This window comes from Triticum aestivum, chromosome 6D (genome assembly GCF_018294505.1).
Source record: "Triticum aestivum cultivar Chinese Spring chromosome 6D, IWGSC CS RefSeq v2.1, whole genome shotgun sequence".
NCBI lineage: Eukaryota > Viridiplantae > Streptophyta > Magnoliopsida > Poales > Poaceae > Triticum > Triticum aestivum.
Genome location: NC_057811.1, coordinates 131,488,916 through 131,504,195, shown reverse-complemented (window position 1 = coordinate 131,504,195; position 15,280 = coordinate 131,488,916). Strand labels below are relative to the sequence as shown.

Below are 15,280 nucleotides of genomic sequence, written 5' to 3'. Positions count from 1 at the left end.
GACCTAGCCGCCGTTGTCGCCTAACCGATCTTACCGAGTACTGACAGATCGCTTTCTTGCTTGCTACCCATGGCGTCCAGCCTCTATTTAATCCTGCCTTCGCTCCAACTTCAACTTCGTGGATCTCATCTGTTCTTCATTCCTGAAGGTACACTAGTAATTAGTGTTTTCCATGGATTACATTCTACTAGCATGATTTTCCATGAACTGGAAACTATAGTGGTCTGGTTAATTAGTTTGTTTGCATAAACGTGCAATGGATTGATTAATTTCTGACTGGATTTGCCTTTTCTCAATTAGATTCGATGTGATTTTCTGAATTACAACTTTACCAGTACGATTTTCCCCCTATGGATTATAGTCCACTAGTGTGATTGTATTATTTCAGTTTCAACAGATTAATCTATATTCGACATAAAATACAAGAAAAACTAATTTGGTTTGATCTTATTCACAACCATAGATCTAAATTTCTTCTAGGAGAAATATAGTACTTTTTTAATAGTCAACATATATTGTTATGATTTCATATCAATGTTGCATTGGGAATTAACATAACAGGGAAAATATGGACAAAACACATGGAATGGACTTTTGTGCTGCCACCGGCTCCCCACAGTTCAATTTGCTAGCGATATTCATATTGACTTACATGGACATGGGCAAGGACGCATGAATGTGCCAAAGTCCAGTCCATATTGGACCTTTTCCTTCTCTTTAGCTATGATTATCTTCTTCGCCCCCGTCATGCCTAAATCCTGGCTCCGCCCTTGGATAGGATTGTGGCTTCATGAAGAAGTTGGTTAAGAGCAAGACTACTTCCAAACCGCTGGATGCAGGTCTAACAAACAGTAAAAGAGTAACTATCATGAATCATTTTTCTAGATACTTGAGATTTAGTCGCTCCCAACTGAAACTCCTCACATTTTTTACGAGTTAAAAGCATAAGCATTTTTGTAACTGTAATTGCATGCATGATCGTCTCCCTACTGCATAGCCGTGCGGTAATTGCACGCATGATCGACTATGTAGGACTTCTCATCTTTCTGCAATGCTTAAGCAGCAAGAAAGGAGTCTGATTCTACCTCCAACAAGTTGCATCCAATGTTTGATACCAAGATCAAGCCATTACGAATCAAAATCCAGCTGAGTCCACATTGCTAACATGGGGTAATAAGCAGGTTGCAGCAACGATAAAGTCAAACATAAATTATTTTTTTGAGAAAGCTCTCGGGCTAATTTATTCATCGTTTGATTTATTTTTGCAGGAAATCCCTCGGGCCAATTTATTCATTATCGAACATGGTTACATCATTTATGAGCAGTAAACTAGAGGTTCATCAACCCAAGTACAAAATTCGGACAATGTAGAAATTAATCTAGGTACCTCATGAGCTGCCATGTCGCCTTCAGTAGAACAGAATTCAAAAGACACCTCATCAAACGCACTTGCTCGCAACATGCAACCATGAAATGGTGTTGAACTTGCGGTAGTAGAGAAACCCCTGTCGCTTAATATAGATTTAAAGGAGTGGTCCCTTTTAATTTTTATATTTTTTCTTGGAAAAATGAAAGTATTGTAAAAATATTTGTGAAAATTTCTTCGTGCAATTTTCTTAAAAAAACTCATACCATTCAAAAAGAGCATTTGTGTCATTTTAAAATGTCCGCCCGTTTTAAAATATGGTCTTGACATTTTCTATGTATGTTCATGAAAATGTAAAACATTGCTCACATAATTTGTCAAATATGATTGCACCATCCAAGCAATTGTTTGTGACATTTAAAAAATTGCGTTCGAAATGTTCATCACACATAACAAAATTGTTACATTTAAATCAAATGTTCATACACACTTACGAAATGTTAGCAAATCTCACCAAAAAAATTCATTATGTGTTTTAAAATGTTCATTGTGTATTAAAAAATGTTCAGTGACCATTTAAAAAATGTTTGGCATGTATTCGGATAAACACTCATTGTATATTTGGAAAATGTTTGATGTATATCTGAAACATGTTCAACTTGTCTACTAAAAATGTACAACATATATTTTAAAATTTGACATGTAATTGAAAAGATAAAAGGGAAAACTAAGACAAGGAATACATAATGAAAATAAAACCCGAAAAACAAACATAGAAATTGATGAAACCAATAAAAACCCAAAAAAAACATGTGAAATCTTCCCAAAAGCGGGCGAAGCCCACTCGGGCTTCGCGAAAGACCAAGCAACTGAGTGATCGGGCCATTTCGCTAATCGCGCAGAGCTAAAGACCAAGCAACTTAACGGGCCCGCCTATTTAGCCAGGATTTTCGCGAGGAACCTTCTAAATGATTTTGGTCTGGGTTGTTCTTTGGTTTTCTTTGTTCTATTTTTCCCTTACCGGCCTTTTAGTTTTACTTACTATTTGATTGTAAAAAAGGTTTATTTATTATTTTCAAAGAAAAAAAATCAAAAATTTGGAATTTAGAATTTCAAAAAATCTACAAATGTTTGGGTTTTCAGAAAAAAAATCACATTTAAAAAATGTTTTAAAGAATTTTTCAGTTTTTTGAAAAACAATTAAAAATAAATATATGTCATGTTTTCTCTAAAATTAGAAAATCTTTAAGAAAAAAAGAAGAAGCATGGACCGGCCCACTGAGCGCATGCCCTTTTTTAGAGTCACGTGTAATTTTATTCAAACTCGGCAACCATTATGGGTACAGATGCTTTGGATCATAGACCCAAAAAATTACATAATGGCTCATGTTTCTAAGAATTACAATGAAATCTCTTGATGGCTTTATTCTTTGTGGTGACAATCCTTGCAACATGAATTACTACCCAGGCTTCAACAAAGATAATGCGGTTAGTCTGAAGTCGTGGCACTGCCATCCGTATACCTGCATAAACTTAACTACCTTAAAAGGTTTCTGAAGCTCTATGAGCTGCCCTACGTCTAAAAATATGGGAAGTTGTGAGTGTGGAACGTTCTTGGTCCGGGGACAACCCCTAGTAATATAGGTCGTCGAACCACAAACTCTTTACCAAGATGTCAGATAAGCACACCAAACCACAAGAGATCATACAAACAAAAGCAGCAGACACTAACACAAATCCGTGTGAACGCATCTGCGAAGACATAAATCCAACTTCCGCAAGATCAGACCTGCGTAGGAAAGACATCTCTAGCTGTGATACTACCTGATAAGGCATCATCACAATAGAAAAAACTAAGTAACTTTATTCTCACCGGTATTGCACCCTCCGCAAGAACATAAAATACCATAAAAATCGTACTTGAAAACTTTTAAACATGCCTGGAAGGATATGACCCCCCCCCCCCCCCCCCCAGTTGTCGTCGCCTCTCTTCTTCTCATACGGCTTCCAACTGCTACGTTTGTTAACGCGCCAATACTTGATAACTGCTTGTGCTCCCTGGAATATTGTCATTTCCAAGGAACCCAGTTTTCTTTTTGAGGGACAGTAACCCAGATTTTTTTAGTTTTTTTTTTCGAGAATCAACAGGAACCCAGATATATATACACAATAAAATTGGGCGCATTGAAGCCCAAACAGCAATACGAAAGTTGGTCCCTTTTCTTTAGTCTGCAAGCAATTGGGCTCACTGAAGCCCAAATTGGTCCATTTTCTTCAGTCTGCAACCCCAGGAGGCCCATCCAAGAAAGCAGCAGACTTGTCTCATTAAACACGCATCGTCCATCCACATCGTCAGACACGAGCAAACGCACCTCCACCTTCTGCCTCCCACCTCTCCGGCGAGATCTCTCTCTCCGCCCCGCGCCGCAGCCAGCCATGGACGCCGTGGACTCCGTGGTCGACCCGCTCCGGGAGTTCGCCAAGGACAGCGTTCGCCTCGTCAAGCGCTGCCACAAGCCCGACCGAAAGGGTAAGGACCCGGCGATCTCCTCCGGCGCATCGGATCCGCCGCCGCGGCGGTCGTAGTTCTGGCCCAGATCTGACGCCGTATCGTTTTCTGGCGTGTGCAGAGTTCACCAAGGTGGCCATTCGGACGGCCATCGGGTTCGTCGTCATGGGCTTCGTCGGGTTCTTCGTCAAGCTCATCTTCATCCCCATCAACAACATCATCGTCGGGTCCGGCTGATCTCGTCTCCGCAGGTACTTCTTCGCTCCACGCACCCCCCCCCCCCCCCCCCCCTCCGATCTGGGATCTGGTTTCTTCGTGGGAAATTCTGTGCGCCCGTTGTCCGGATACGTTTGTCTGTGGATGTTGTGCGTGCGATTCGCCGTCGTGAAACTCTCCCTTGTGGTATGGCATCGTAGATCTGTGAGATCGAATGGGTTACTTGGCAGAACTGGCTCCAATTATGTGTGTTATGTTCGTGTCTATTCGGTAGTGTGATTGATGCAGTGGTCCTATGTTTGGGTTAGAATTGTCATTTTGGTTCGTTTTCACCAGGGTGCCATAGTTTTGAGACGAGTGCTCACTGAATTGACTCTAGTGGCTTCCGTGATTTCCATTTTTGTGTGCTAGAGTAGTGTTTTTGGTTTGGAGCCGATTTTTGGGCTCTGGCCGGGTATTCTCATGCTCTTAGCCTCTCACAAGTTACTTACCTTACCAGCATTGAAGCCTAGAGGTGCGAGTTACTTGGTTGGAGGAGCCCGGTTGGTCGTGATTTCGTAACCGGTCACTGACCGGGCCATCTGCCTGGACGTATAGGAGGGCATTTGAGGAGCCCGGCTGTAGATGCCCTAAGGGAGTCACCATAAGTAGTATATGCATCATCTCCTTCTGTGTCAAATGTTTCATTGTAACAGCCAGTGCAAACTTGAACAATGTGTGCTTATATTTAACTATCCATACACAGGTAGTTATTTTCTTTATTCTATATACTCAATTCTTGATGAAATTAAATGCCTCTATTTGTGCCTTTTTTTTGTTCGCCTGCGTTTAGAAGTGCAAACTTCCAAGCTAATATCCTCTAAACAGTTGGTTTGATCTGCTTTAGAGGCTTACTGTGGTTTTCATTATTCACGCTGTTTTGATCATCTTGACAATGTTTCATTCAGTGACCTGCTCTACCCTATATAAAATTGCAAGGTAGAACCATGGTGATGATAAGTTAGGCTTGTGTGCCTGCATGTGGAAGCAGTATTTTATGCACCAGGTCCTTTTAAATAACCGTATGCTGATATTTTCAAGTATTCATGTGATCACAGTCAACGACATCCATCTGATATATCAGAAGAATGTGTGCCTCCTTATATTTGCATTTTAATTTGTGAGTGTGTCTGATTCAGGATTCAGAAAACATGTGATCTTACATTGTTGAACTACATATGTCTGAACAAACTAAACTTTGCAACTTCTGATGGTATATAAGACTGGAATATGCCAAATATTTTTGTTTGATAACCTGCAAATTATTTAAGTTGAATTTATAGCAAATATATTCTAAACCTTGAATCCTGGATTATAACCCTTAACCAGTGCTAAGACAAGTTAGTCATGAGCCCAACATTTTCATGATAGAAGCTGGTTGTCAACCATTTGAGTTGGTTAGGCTTCATTGCATTTTGCTTGCTATTCCAAGAGGGCTGCTTTCATCAATTATGAAATTGCAATTACTCTTGTCCTCAAACATTAAACATATCACCCAACTTTGTATTTGATCAATTGGTATGGTATGTTTAATTCTGAGGACGTGTGGAGTTCACATTCTGTATGCAATATTGCTTAATGAAATGGCGATCCATGTGCATATCATTACAATCTTGGCATCATTGTTGTGCGTCACACAAGTAATATCATCGGCCTGATGTGTCTGCTGCAACCCCTAGTCACACCTGCTAGCACATGTTTTTTTCCTTCTGCTCCTGGTGAATTTATTTTGCTATATCGACATCGTGACCAGTCTAAGGTTTTCTGTTACTCTTTCCCAGGTGAGGGGCCGCAGGACGAGAGGATGGTGTCCATTCATGGAGGCGGCGCTGGTTTTCTTATCCTCGTACCTTAAAGCAATTCATTTAGGACTTCATTGTAGAGGACAGTTCCCTTGTGTTTTCATTTGAAACAGTTGTATTGGTAGACCTGGAGCAGTTTTGAACCTGATTCCGGCTAGACCGTAATATCAAGCAGTGAATGACAAGAATTGAAACCCTATCATTTCCTCTCAGGTGCAGTTTGCTATGCTGCCTTGACCTTCATACTTTCATCAAGCTCTATGCGTAATTATCCAAAAGGAAATGCTATGTTTATGTCATAGCATGTACTACTAGCTGGGAGCCCAAGATAGTTGAAGTATTACTTAAACATTTTAAATTAGATTTAAGGGCCGCTGATAAATGGATCACCACCAGCGATATTAGATTTATTCATCGATTTGGTCGTATCTTGATGAACAAATACGATGGGTTCACACTGCCATGCCTAGAATTGTGAAGCAGCAGCAATCTCTGAGTTAGTGGGGATTGCAGATGAAGCGGTTTAACTTCAACAAAAATGTTGCTTGCATTGCCAAAGAAAGGGCCTGAGACACCAAACAAAGACACACGGACAAAAGTCAATTCTTCGCTCAAAAAAGGGCAGGCCTCCTTTGGTTTGCAGGTTTTTTTTGTAGGAATTCTATATGATAGGATTCTCAAAGGAGAAAAAAGAAATCCTTTGGAGCCCTTTGGTTTGTTGGAACTTATTTCTATTCCTATGTATAGGATAGAAACCAATATTTTACATTTCAAAGAAAAAAAAGTCTCAATGAAAAAATTCTTACCCTATGCATCAAATGACATCTCACTCCCTATAATTTTCATGTTATCTCACTCCCTATAATTTTCATGTTCCTATGCCCTATCCTATGAACCAAGAATAGTAAAATCATAGGAATGATGGTGTATTGGATGACCTATAGGAAAAAAGATGCCATTTGGTTGATAAAGACAAATTTCATTACATGTGAGCTAATGTTTTTCTTTGTTTGAGAGGATAGGAACCAATCCTACATAGGAATAAGGAATCATTCCTTTAAACCAAAAGGCTCTGAAGGAAAATTTCCTATAGGAATTCCATCCTATAGAATTCATACAAACCAGGATTCGGAATCAGTCTTCCATAAAAACTAAAAACCACATGTCAGTATGTCGCCACCACAGATATTAGTATATAGACTTTTTGGCCTCCTTTGGTTCATAGGATAGAAATAGGAAAACTATAGGAAGTGAGATGACATGTCAATTCCTATAGAGAAAGAGATGTCACTTGATTCATAGAATAAGATCTTTTCATTGAGTCTAGACTAATGTTTTTTCCCTTTGAAATGTGAAGAATTGGTTTCTATCCTACATAGGAATAGGAATCCATCTACAAACCAAAGGGCTCCAAAGGAATTTTTTCTACAAAATCCCTCTGAACCAAAGGAGGCCTTTATAAGTTCAAAAACAAGTAGTACATATTTGTTAAGTTCAAAAACAAGTACTCCATCCGTAAAGAAATATAAGAACGTTTAGATCACTAAAATAGTGATCTAAACACTCTTATATTTGTTTACAGAGGGCGTAGTATTAATTAAAGAGCAAATTTTGTCCATGCTTAGATACTGTAAAGCAGCTGCAATCTATGATTTTGTGGAGATTGCGCAGGAAACAGTTTAACTTCAACAAAAATGGGCACTTGCATTGCCGTAGGGCCAAAGGAATCAAACCATGACACATGGACAGATGAATACATCATGTTTGCAGAGTTGAAATTCATTCCTTCGTTCAAAGAAGTTCACAATCAATCTAGCCAGTACAAATCATCACTCCGTAAGATAGTTTTGCTAGCAATCCACATAATCATAAATCCTGTAACAAGCTATGACTAAGATAGATAGTCATCACCACACTTGGAAGTCCAGATCCGCAGGTCAAGAAGTTACATGACAGCACGGAGACCAACAGCCCAACTGAAAAAAAGAACACTGAGAGGGGGGAGCGCGGAGCTAGCGCTGGCTAGACACGCTGAAGGAGGTGACCTTCATGGGTGTCGCGACAACCAGCGGCGCCTCGGGGCAGTCGCTCACGTCGTACTTCTCGTGCATGAAGCGACTGGCCACGATGGACTCGTCCTTGGGGATCACTTTGTAGCAGTAGCAACTCTTGAGCCCCTCCTGATTCTTGTAGCATTCGTGGTGGCTGTTCTTCACCTGGAGGAAGTTCCACACCACGCTGTACCTCCCCACGGTCGTCACGAGATGCCTCTCCTGCTTGCCATTATCCGTGACCTACGTAGTTACTAGATTGAGTGCTTGATACCAGATAGTAAATGCACACACATTGTTCAGTGCAGGCAGAAAATTTTCTCAATGCAAAAGAGGATCGTTCAGGCTATTGTGATAGCTAGAAGAATGGCTTCGTTGCCATTTTGTTTATAGTGCAAGAATATTAGGTGATTTAAATGCAGCAGAGTCAACCATTACCCATCAACAAAGATAATGAAGCTCAAACATAGAACCACAGAACTGCAGCCAATGAAGCAACAAAAAATGCAGCCAGATTTCCTAACCATGCATAAGACCACAAATGTCTACCGTGTGTAAATATGCAAAAGAAGCTCAAACATTGAAACCTAGACACTCTATAGTTAACACAAAATATTAAACATATTAGACAGGGAAGGTACAATGGTATTTGCAGTAGCTACAAATATTCTGCCATGTATGAACAAAATATGACAGTGACAAAATTTCAATTTCTACAAAAAGTCAAACCGGCTTGCTGGTCCTATATGCTAGTGCCAAAAATGGAGGTGATATGACTCAAGAGTACACACTAGCATATGCCTTGCCATGTAATCGATACATCAATTATTTCATAGCCAATATGGCAATATCAACAAATAAATGACCTGCACAAATATTCAATCATATAGCATACATGACCTATAAAAGTAAAAATAAGTAAACATAAAGGTAGAAATCCAAAAAGTGACGAGCAGAAGCCACAAAATAGAATCTAGCACCGTGTGTGACCGAAAACCTTCTACAGAATTACTATGCCCATAAGATGTGGAGTAGACCTCATAAATTGGTGGTTACTAATATTCAAGATATCAAGAAATGTCACTTTCAGTCATCTGATCACCGATCAGTCCCAACTTAAATGCAACATAGCATCTATATACCAGACCACAAATAAGTAAATTTGATCAAGTCTTCATGTAATGCAACAATAAGTAAATTTGAGCAGGAATTCACAATAGCAGAAGTGGTAAGATGTACTGACCCATGAAAACCTGCCCTCACGGAACTTGCTGTTGTCCCCTGCAAGATGAGAGTGGAGTGGGCTGAGCTTGAGCAGTCTTGGTGCAGCAATTCGGTTCCCCATTCTTCCACCAAATCCTGTCTTCTCCTTCCCATCCTTGTCAATGAAAATGGTGCATATGAGTACCAGATAGGTATCAGTGGTTCCCAGTATCCACTTCCCATCGTACGTCACATCCACATGAGTGATTGGTGAACCCAGCCCTGGGAAGGCCGTCTTCGCCATCCTCATAGAGCTCTTTGAGTACAACCGAATTTTCCCATCCAACGAGCCTACCACGATGGACCCATCACCAGTTGATGCAAAGCACTGGAAGTTTGTTCCCCTGGAGAACTGATGGCCCTGGGTCCATTCCAACACTGGGGACTCCATCGAACTAGCCAAGTTCTGCACAATTCCATGCCTATCCCTCATATCCCACCGGCACAATCGGTTGTCATCTAGTCCCAGGAATGTGGATTCAGACGCATCCATCTGTGCGCCCTTGCTATCATTAGTGATATCCCTCATGTTAATGTCAGCTCCATCCTTCCCGAACTTCCATTGTGAGACCACCTTCCCTGTCTCAATGTCAAGCTGATGCACCCCCTTGGCATGTGGCTTCCCATCAGTTGCTGGGCTCATCAGGAGCATGTTAGTCTCGGCACGCATCAGAAGTGCTTTCTTTGGTGTGGTGAAGTTTGTTCCCCCTCCAGAGATCTTCACAGAGACACCCTTCCCGTGTATGCCGTGCTCAAAGTTCTTGACCACGTGAATGCCTGAATCACCAACAAGGAAGCTGTTGTCAAGAGCACCCAGCGCAAGGCTCTGTATGTTACCATCACCCTCCTCCACAGGCTCCTCAAATTCCCTGAAATCCTCCATCAGAGGTCTCAGCATCGGGCTCCGTGCAGGCATCGGGCTGCCCTTGGGGCCTGGCGAGAAAGCATCACTGGCGTCCTCCCAGATGGACTCATCGCCACACTCTGGGCGCGCCCACGCAGCAAACTCCTTTCCAAACACCTTGGCGCGGCCCTCGTCGGTGGCCTCGACGCCGTAGCTGTTCTCGAACAGGCAGCTCTGGTACTTGGCGTTGAAGTCGCCGTAGCCGTCGGCGTGCAGGAACTTGAGCGCCCAGACGCCGTCGGCCACGAAGTCGACGCGCCGCTGCACGGGGAAGGTCTTGAGCTGCAGCTCGGGCCCGACCTTGGCCCGGATCTTGGAGCCCACGACGAGGAACCACGGCCCGGTGGGCTCGTCGTCCTCGTCGGGGTCGGAGGCGCCCTCGCCTGAGCGGACGAAGGACACGGCGGCGAGGCGCTCGGAGTTCACCCAGCGGGCGGCGGCCGTGGAGCCGCCTATGTGGAGGTACAGCTTGACCGCATTGACGGCGGAGGCGGAGGCGCCGGGGTTGGGGGCGGGGCTAGGGTTCGGGGAGATGGGCTCGGAGTACTTGAGTTGGAGGTTGCGGAGGTGGTGGTCGATGTCGTCGACGACGGAGGCCGGGGTCGCCAATCTGGCGGCTTTGGAGGCGGAGGCGGGGGGAGGGGTGGAGAAGTCGGAGGAGGCGTCGGAGGCGCGGGAGGAGGTGTCGTCGTCGTCGGAGTCGGAGAGGTCGTGGTCCTCCCGGCTGTGCGAGCCCCCCATGGCAGCGGCGGCGGTTAGGGTTTCGGGGAGGAGGCGGATGGAATGGGAGGGGAGCGTAGGAGAATTTGAAATTTGGGAGAGGAGCGGAGGGGAGGGGGAGCGGAGGAGGAGCGTGTGCGGCGGAGATCTGGGGAAGACGAGTTGATAAACGTTGGGGAAATCAAACGGCAAGCACTGATTCAATGCCTTTTTCGAATTGGTCAGTATACAGCACCACGTCAGATCCAAGCTTTGTCCGAATTTTGTAATGAGAGCATAGATCCCGCAACTGGCCGACCGGTAAAATGCGCTTGAGGGAGTAAATTGCTTAAAACTATCACGTTTGTGATTATGGTACTCCAAAACTATTATCTTTGCCGAAAGTAACAAAAGACCATCATTTATGTGGTAAGTGAATAACAAAACACATTAAACGAGTTGTGACCCGCGACTAATTGGAAAGCTGACATATCGACCCCATTTGTCGGAACCACGTGGCCAGGGCTAACGGCCGAGGCCAGACGGTCGTTACCACCGCTCGTTAAGTCTGCTGCCTCCTCGCGCGCGGTAGGGCATTTCATCCAACCGCTCTCTTCTCCGTTTGTTCCCCTCTCGCGCAGCACCTGCCGCCATCCGCCGCCGCGACCACTTTGCACCGCTGACGGGAGGAAGACATGGTTTCTTGGTCTGATGGTTTTGACTCGTCCTCGTCGTCTGGCGATAATTGTGTGACCCAGGTTAGCTTCTGCTCATGTGCATCTAGGGTTGTGGTTCTAGGGAGAAAGGGGAATATCTGTTCCCGGTAGAAATTGAACTCATTTTCCTTATGTTTAGCCACATGTGACCATGGAGTGCACGAAATGGAGCGGCCTGGCTCTGAATCATCCTGCACGTTGTGAGCATCGAGCCCCCCTGTGAAAAGTTGGTGGCGTTTGAATCCACTAATAGTGGCAGGAGGTTTCTAGGCTGTGCAAAAAAGGTAACCTAGTAGTGCAATTAGGTGTTAAAGTGTACAAATTTTATTGCTTAGTTGTTTTAGTGATTTTGTGGAATCTATGAATTGTTATCTTCTTAGTTGACTGATAGAATTAGGTCTGCAATCAGGATGTTAAAAGTGTAATGTTTTGCTCATAATTCTTGACATAAGTAGGGAGGCAGTTTTTTATGCTCCGTCCATTAGTCTTGATATAAAATTTTAAGGCTCTTATATTTTAGCTCTATCTTATATTTCTACAAGTAGAACATTAGCACAATTAAATTGGTTAAGTGGTTTTGCATTGTTTTCACTAAATTGGTTCTGCATTGGTTTAATGTTATTTCCTTTTTCACACATTCATAGGATGGACCTAAGTGCAAGTATGTGGAATGGTTTGATTATGAGTGGCCAATCCCATTGAAGCAAGCTTTAGCTAGGATCTGGACTATGTATGAGGAGGAGGTGACCGAGAGGTTGAGACAGAATGTAGTTAATGCTGAAGAAGTCTGCAAGGTACTGGAATATAAGAGGAAGATGGAAAATGACCTGAGGTTCTTTAAAGTTAACTTTGCTAAAATGGTGGCTGACAAGGAGGATGCAATTGCCCAGTTAGGCAATGCACAGATAGCTCTTAGTCACCTGAAGGAAGAGCTTGAGAAAAATAAGTTGGTTGTCAAAGCAGACACTAACATCCATCAGGTGCTAAGGGCCAAAGCAGAGAAAGAGAGAGACCAAGAGAAGCTAGAGAAGGTGAAGCTGCTGCAGGAGATGGACCAGATCAAGCAGGAGAGGGACAATTTGTTGGAGGAGAGGGAGAAGTTCAAGCAAGAGAAAAGGCACCTGGAGTACATCATAGGTGATCTATTCAAAGAGAAGGAGGCCACCAAGGGGAAGATCAGGAAGATCAAGGAGATAGTTGATGAATGATTTAATGTTGTTGTACTAGTATCTTCTATTTATATCGCTAAAAATTGCAAGACATTTGTACTGAAATTTGTGCTTCTACTGAATTTAATTATGTTACTGGATTATGCTATTAATGCCTTATTTCTACCTATTTTGTGTTTGATGAAAGTGCCATATTTTTGACACATGAGACATGTTGTGAGTAATAGAATTATGCTATTCATAGTGTTTAGATGGTCGGGTTGTTGTCGAGAGTCCGATGACCATTATTTGGGGTAGGGTAGGTTGGGTTGTTGTCGAGGGGTCGATGACCCCTATTGTAGGGTAGGGTAGGTTGGGTTGTTGTTGAGGGGTCGATGACCACTATTTTAGGGTAGGGTCTATATGGTTGGGTAGTTGTCGAGGGGTCGATGACCCCTATTTTGGGGTAGGGTTTATATGGTTGGGTTGTTGTCGAGGGGTCAATGACTCCTATTATGGGGTAGGGTTTATATGGTTGGGTTGTTGTCGAGGGTTCGAGGACCCCTATTTTGGGGTAGGGTTTATATGGTTGGGTTGTTGTCGAGGGGCCGACGACCCCTATTTTGGGGTAGGGTTTATATGGTTGGTTTTTTGTCGAGGGGTCGATGACCCCTATTTTGGGGTAAGGTTTATCCGTTTATATGGTTGGGTTGTTGTTGAGGGGTTGGTGACCACTATTTTAGGGTAGGCTAGGTCGGGTAGTTGTCGAGGGGTCGACGACCCTTATTTTGGGGTAGGGTCTATATGGTTGTGTTGTTGTCGAGGGGTCGAGGACCACTATTTTAGGGTAGGCTATGAAGGAAATATGCCCTAGAGGCAATAATAAAGTTGTTATTTATATTTCCTTATATCATGATAAATATTTATTATTCATGCTAGAATTGTATTAACCGGAAAGTTAGTACATGTGTGAATACATAGACAAACAGAGTGTCCCTAGTATGCCTCTACTTGACTAGCTCGTTAATCAAAGATGGTTAAGTTTCCTAGCCATAGACATGTGTTGTCATTTGATGAATGAGATCACATCATTAGAGAATGATGTGATGGACAACACCCATCCGTTAGCTTAGCATAATGATCGTTTAGTTTTATTGCTATTGCTTTCTTCATGACTTATACATGTTCCTCTGACTATGAGATTATGCAACTCCCGAATACCGGAGGAACGCCTTGTGTGCTATCAAAGGTCACAACGTAAATGGGTGATTATAAAGGTGCTCTACAGGTGTCTCCGAAGGTGTTTGTTGGGTTGGCATAGATCAAGATTAGGATTTGTCACTCCGTGTATCGGAGAGGTATCTTTGGGCCCTCTCGGTAATGCTCATCACTATAAGCCTTGCAAGCAATGTGACTAATGAGTTAGTTACGGGATGATGCATTATGGAACGAGTAAAGAGACTTGCCGGTAACGAGATTGAACTAGGTATGGTGATACCGACGATCGAATCTCGGGCAAGCAACATACCGACGACAAAGGGAACAACGTATGTTGTTATGCGGTTTGACCGATAAAGATCTTTGTAGAATATGTAGGAGCCAATATGAGCATCCAGGTTCCGCTATTGGTTATTTACTAGAGATGTGTCTCGGTCATGTCTACATAGTTCTCGAACCCGTAGGGTCCGCACGCTTAACGTTCGATGACGATTTGTATTATGAGTTATGTGATTTGATGAACCGAAGTTTGTTCAGAGTTCCGGATGAGATCAAGGACATGACGAGGAGTCTCGAAATGGTCGAGACATAAAGATTAATATATTGGAAGGTTGCGTTTGGACATCGGAATGGTTCCGGGATGTTCGGGCATTTTTTCGGAGTACCGGGAGGTTACCGGAACCCCCCGGGGAGTTAATGGGCCCTAGTGGAGGGAGGAGGCGGCGGCCAGGTGGAGGCACGCACCCCCGATGCCCAAACCAAATTGGACTAGGGTTGGGGGTGGCCTCCTCTTTCCTTCTCCCCTCTTCTCCCTTCCCTCATTCTCCTAGTTGGAATAGGAAAGGGGGGGGCGAATCCTACTTGGACCGGGAGTCCAAGTAGGACTCCCCCCTTTGGCGCGCCCCCTCTAGGGCCGGTGTCGGTGTCAAAACCGGCGGATCTCGGGTAGGGGGTCCCGAACTGTGCGTCTAGGATCGATGGTAACAAGAGACGGGGGACACGATATTTACCTAGGTTCGGGCCCTCTCTATGGAGGTAATACCCTACTTCCTGCTTGATTGATCTTGATGAATATGAGTGTTACAAGAGTTGATCTACCACGAGATCGTAATGGCTAAACCCTAGAAGTCTAGCCTATGTGAATATGGTAATGAGTATCCCCTTATACGGACTACGCTCTCCGGTTTATATAGACACCGGAGAGATCTAGGGTTACATGGGGTCGGTTACATAAGAAGGAATCTTCATAGTTGGTCGCCTAGCTTGCCTTCCACGCCAAGGAGAGTCCAATCCGGACACGGGTATAGTCTTCCGCCTTCACGTCTTCACGGCCCATCAGTCCCGCCCAA

General features: G+C 43.6%; 2 protein-coding genes and 1 long non-coding RNA gene across 4 annotated transcripts; 2 read left to right on the top strand and 1 right to left on the bottom strand.

Moving 5' to 3' along the window:
* Position 1: 1 nt before the first annotated feature.
* On the top strand, positions 2-1,584 carry LOC123144090 (uncharacterized). 2 transcript variants are annotated; one of them, XR_006471259.1, is made up of 3 exons: positions 2-148; positions 1,064-1,170; positions 1,269-1,584. It is a non-coding gene; the product is annotated as an uncharacterized lncRNA (long non-coding RNA). The 2 variants fall into 2 exon arrangements; XR_006471260.1 differs by having other exon boundaries at positions 1,064-1,181.
* Positions 1,585-3,659: 2,075 nt separating this feature from the next.
* On the top strand, positions 3,660-6,134 carry LOC123144089 (protein transport protein Sec61 subunit gamma). Its single transcript, XM_044563105.1, has 3 exons — positions 3,660-3,896; positions 3,997-4,126; positions 5,912-6,134. The coding sequence occupies exons 1-2, from the start codon at positions 3,803-3,805 to the stop codon at positions 4,110-4,112; spliced, it is 210 nt and encodes a 69-aa protein (XP_044419040.1). The 5' UTR covers positions 3,660-3,802; the 3' UTR covers positions 4,113-4,126; positions 5,912-6,134.
* A 1,548-nt stretch (positions 6,135-7,682) lies between these two features.
* LOC123144087 (protein CYPRO4) lies at positions 7,683-11,092 on the bottom strand. The gene is made up of 2 exons (XM_044563103.1): positions 9,227-11,092; positions 7,683-8,226 (listed from the first exon to the last, which is right to left on the bottom strand). The coding sequence occupies exons 1-2, from the start codon at positions 10,889-10,891 to the stop codon at positions 7,945-7,947; spliced, it is 1,947 nt and encodes a 648-aa protein (XP_044419038.1). The 5' UTR covers positions 10,892-11,092; the 3' UTR covers positions 7,683-7,944.
* Positions 11,093-15,280: the final 4,188 nt, after the last annotated feature.

Excerpts from the sequence above, each read along its gene's own strand:
- LOC123144089 (XM_044563105.1), top strand. The coding sequence starts at position 3,803 with ATGGACGCCGTGGACTCCGTGGTCGACCCGCTCCGGGAGTTCGCCAAG. Across the intron at positions 3,897-3,996 it reads CCACAAGCCCGACCGAAAGG|AGTTCACCAAGGTGGCCATT; the intron begins GTAAGGACCCGG and ends TGGCGTGTGCAG.
- LOC123144087 (XM_044563103.1), bottom strand. The coding sequence starts at position 10,891 with ATGGGGGGCTCGCACAGCCGGGAGGACCACGACCTCTCCGACTCCGAC. Across the intron at positions 8,227-9,226 it reads GTGAGGGCAGGTTTTCATGG|GTCACGGATAATGGCAAGCA; the intron begins GTCAGTACATCT and ends GTAACTACGTAG.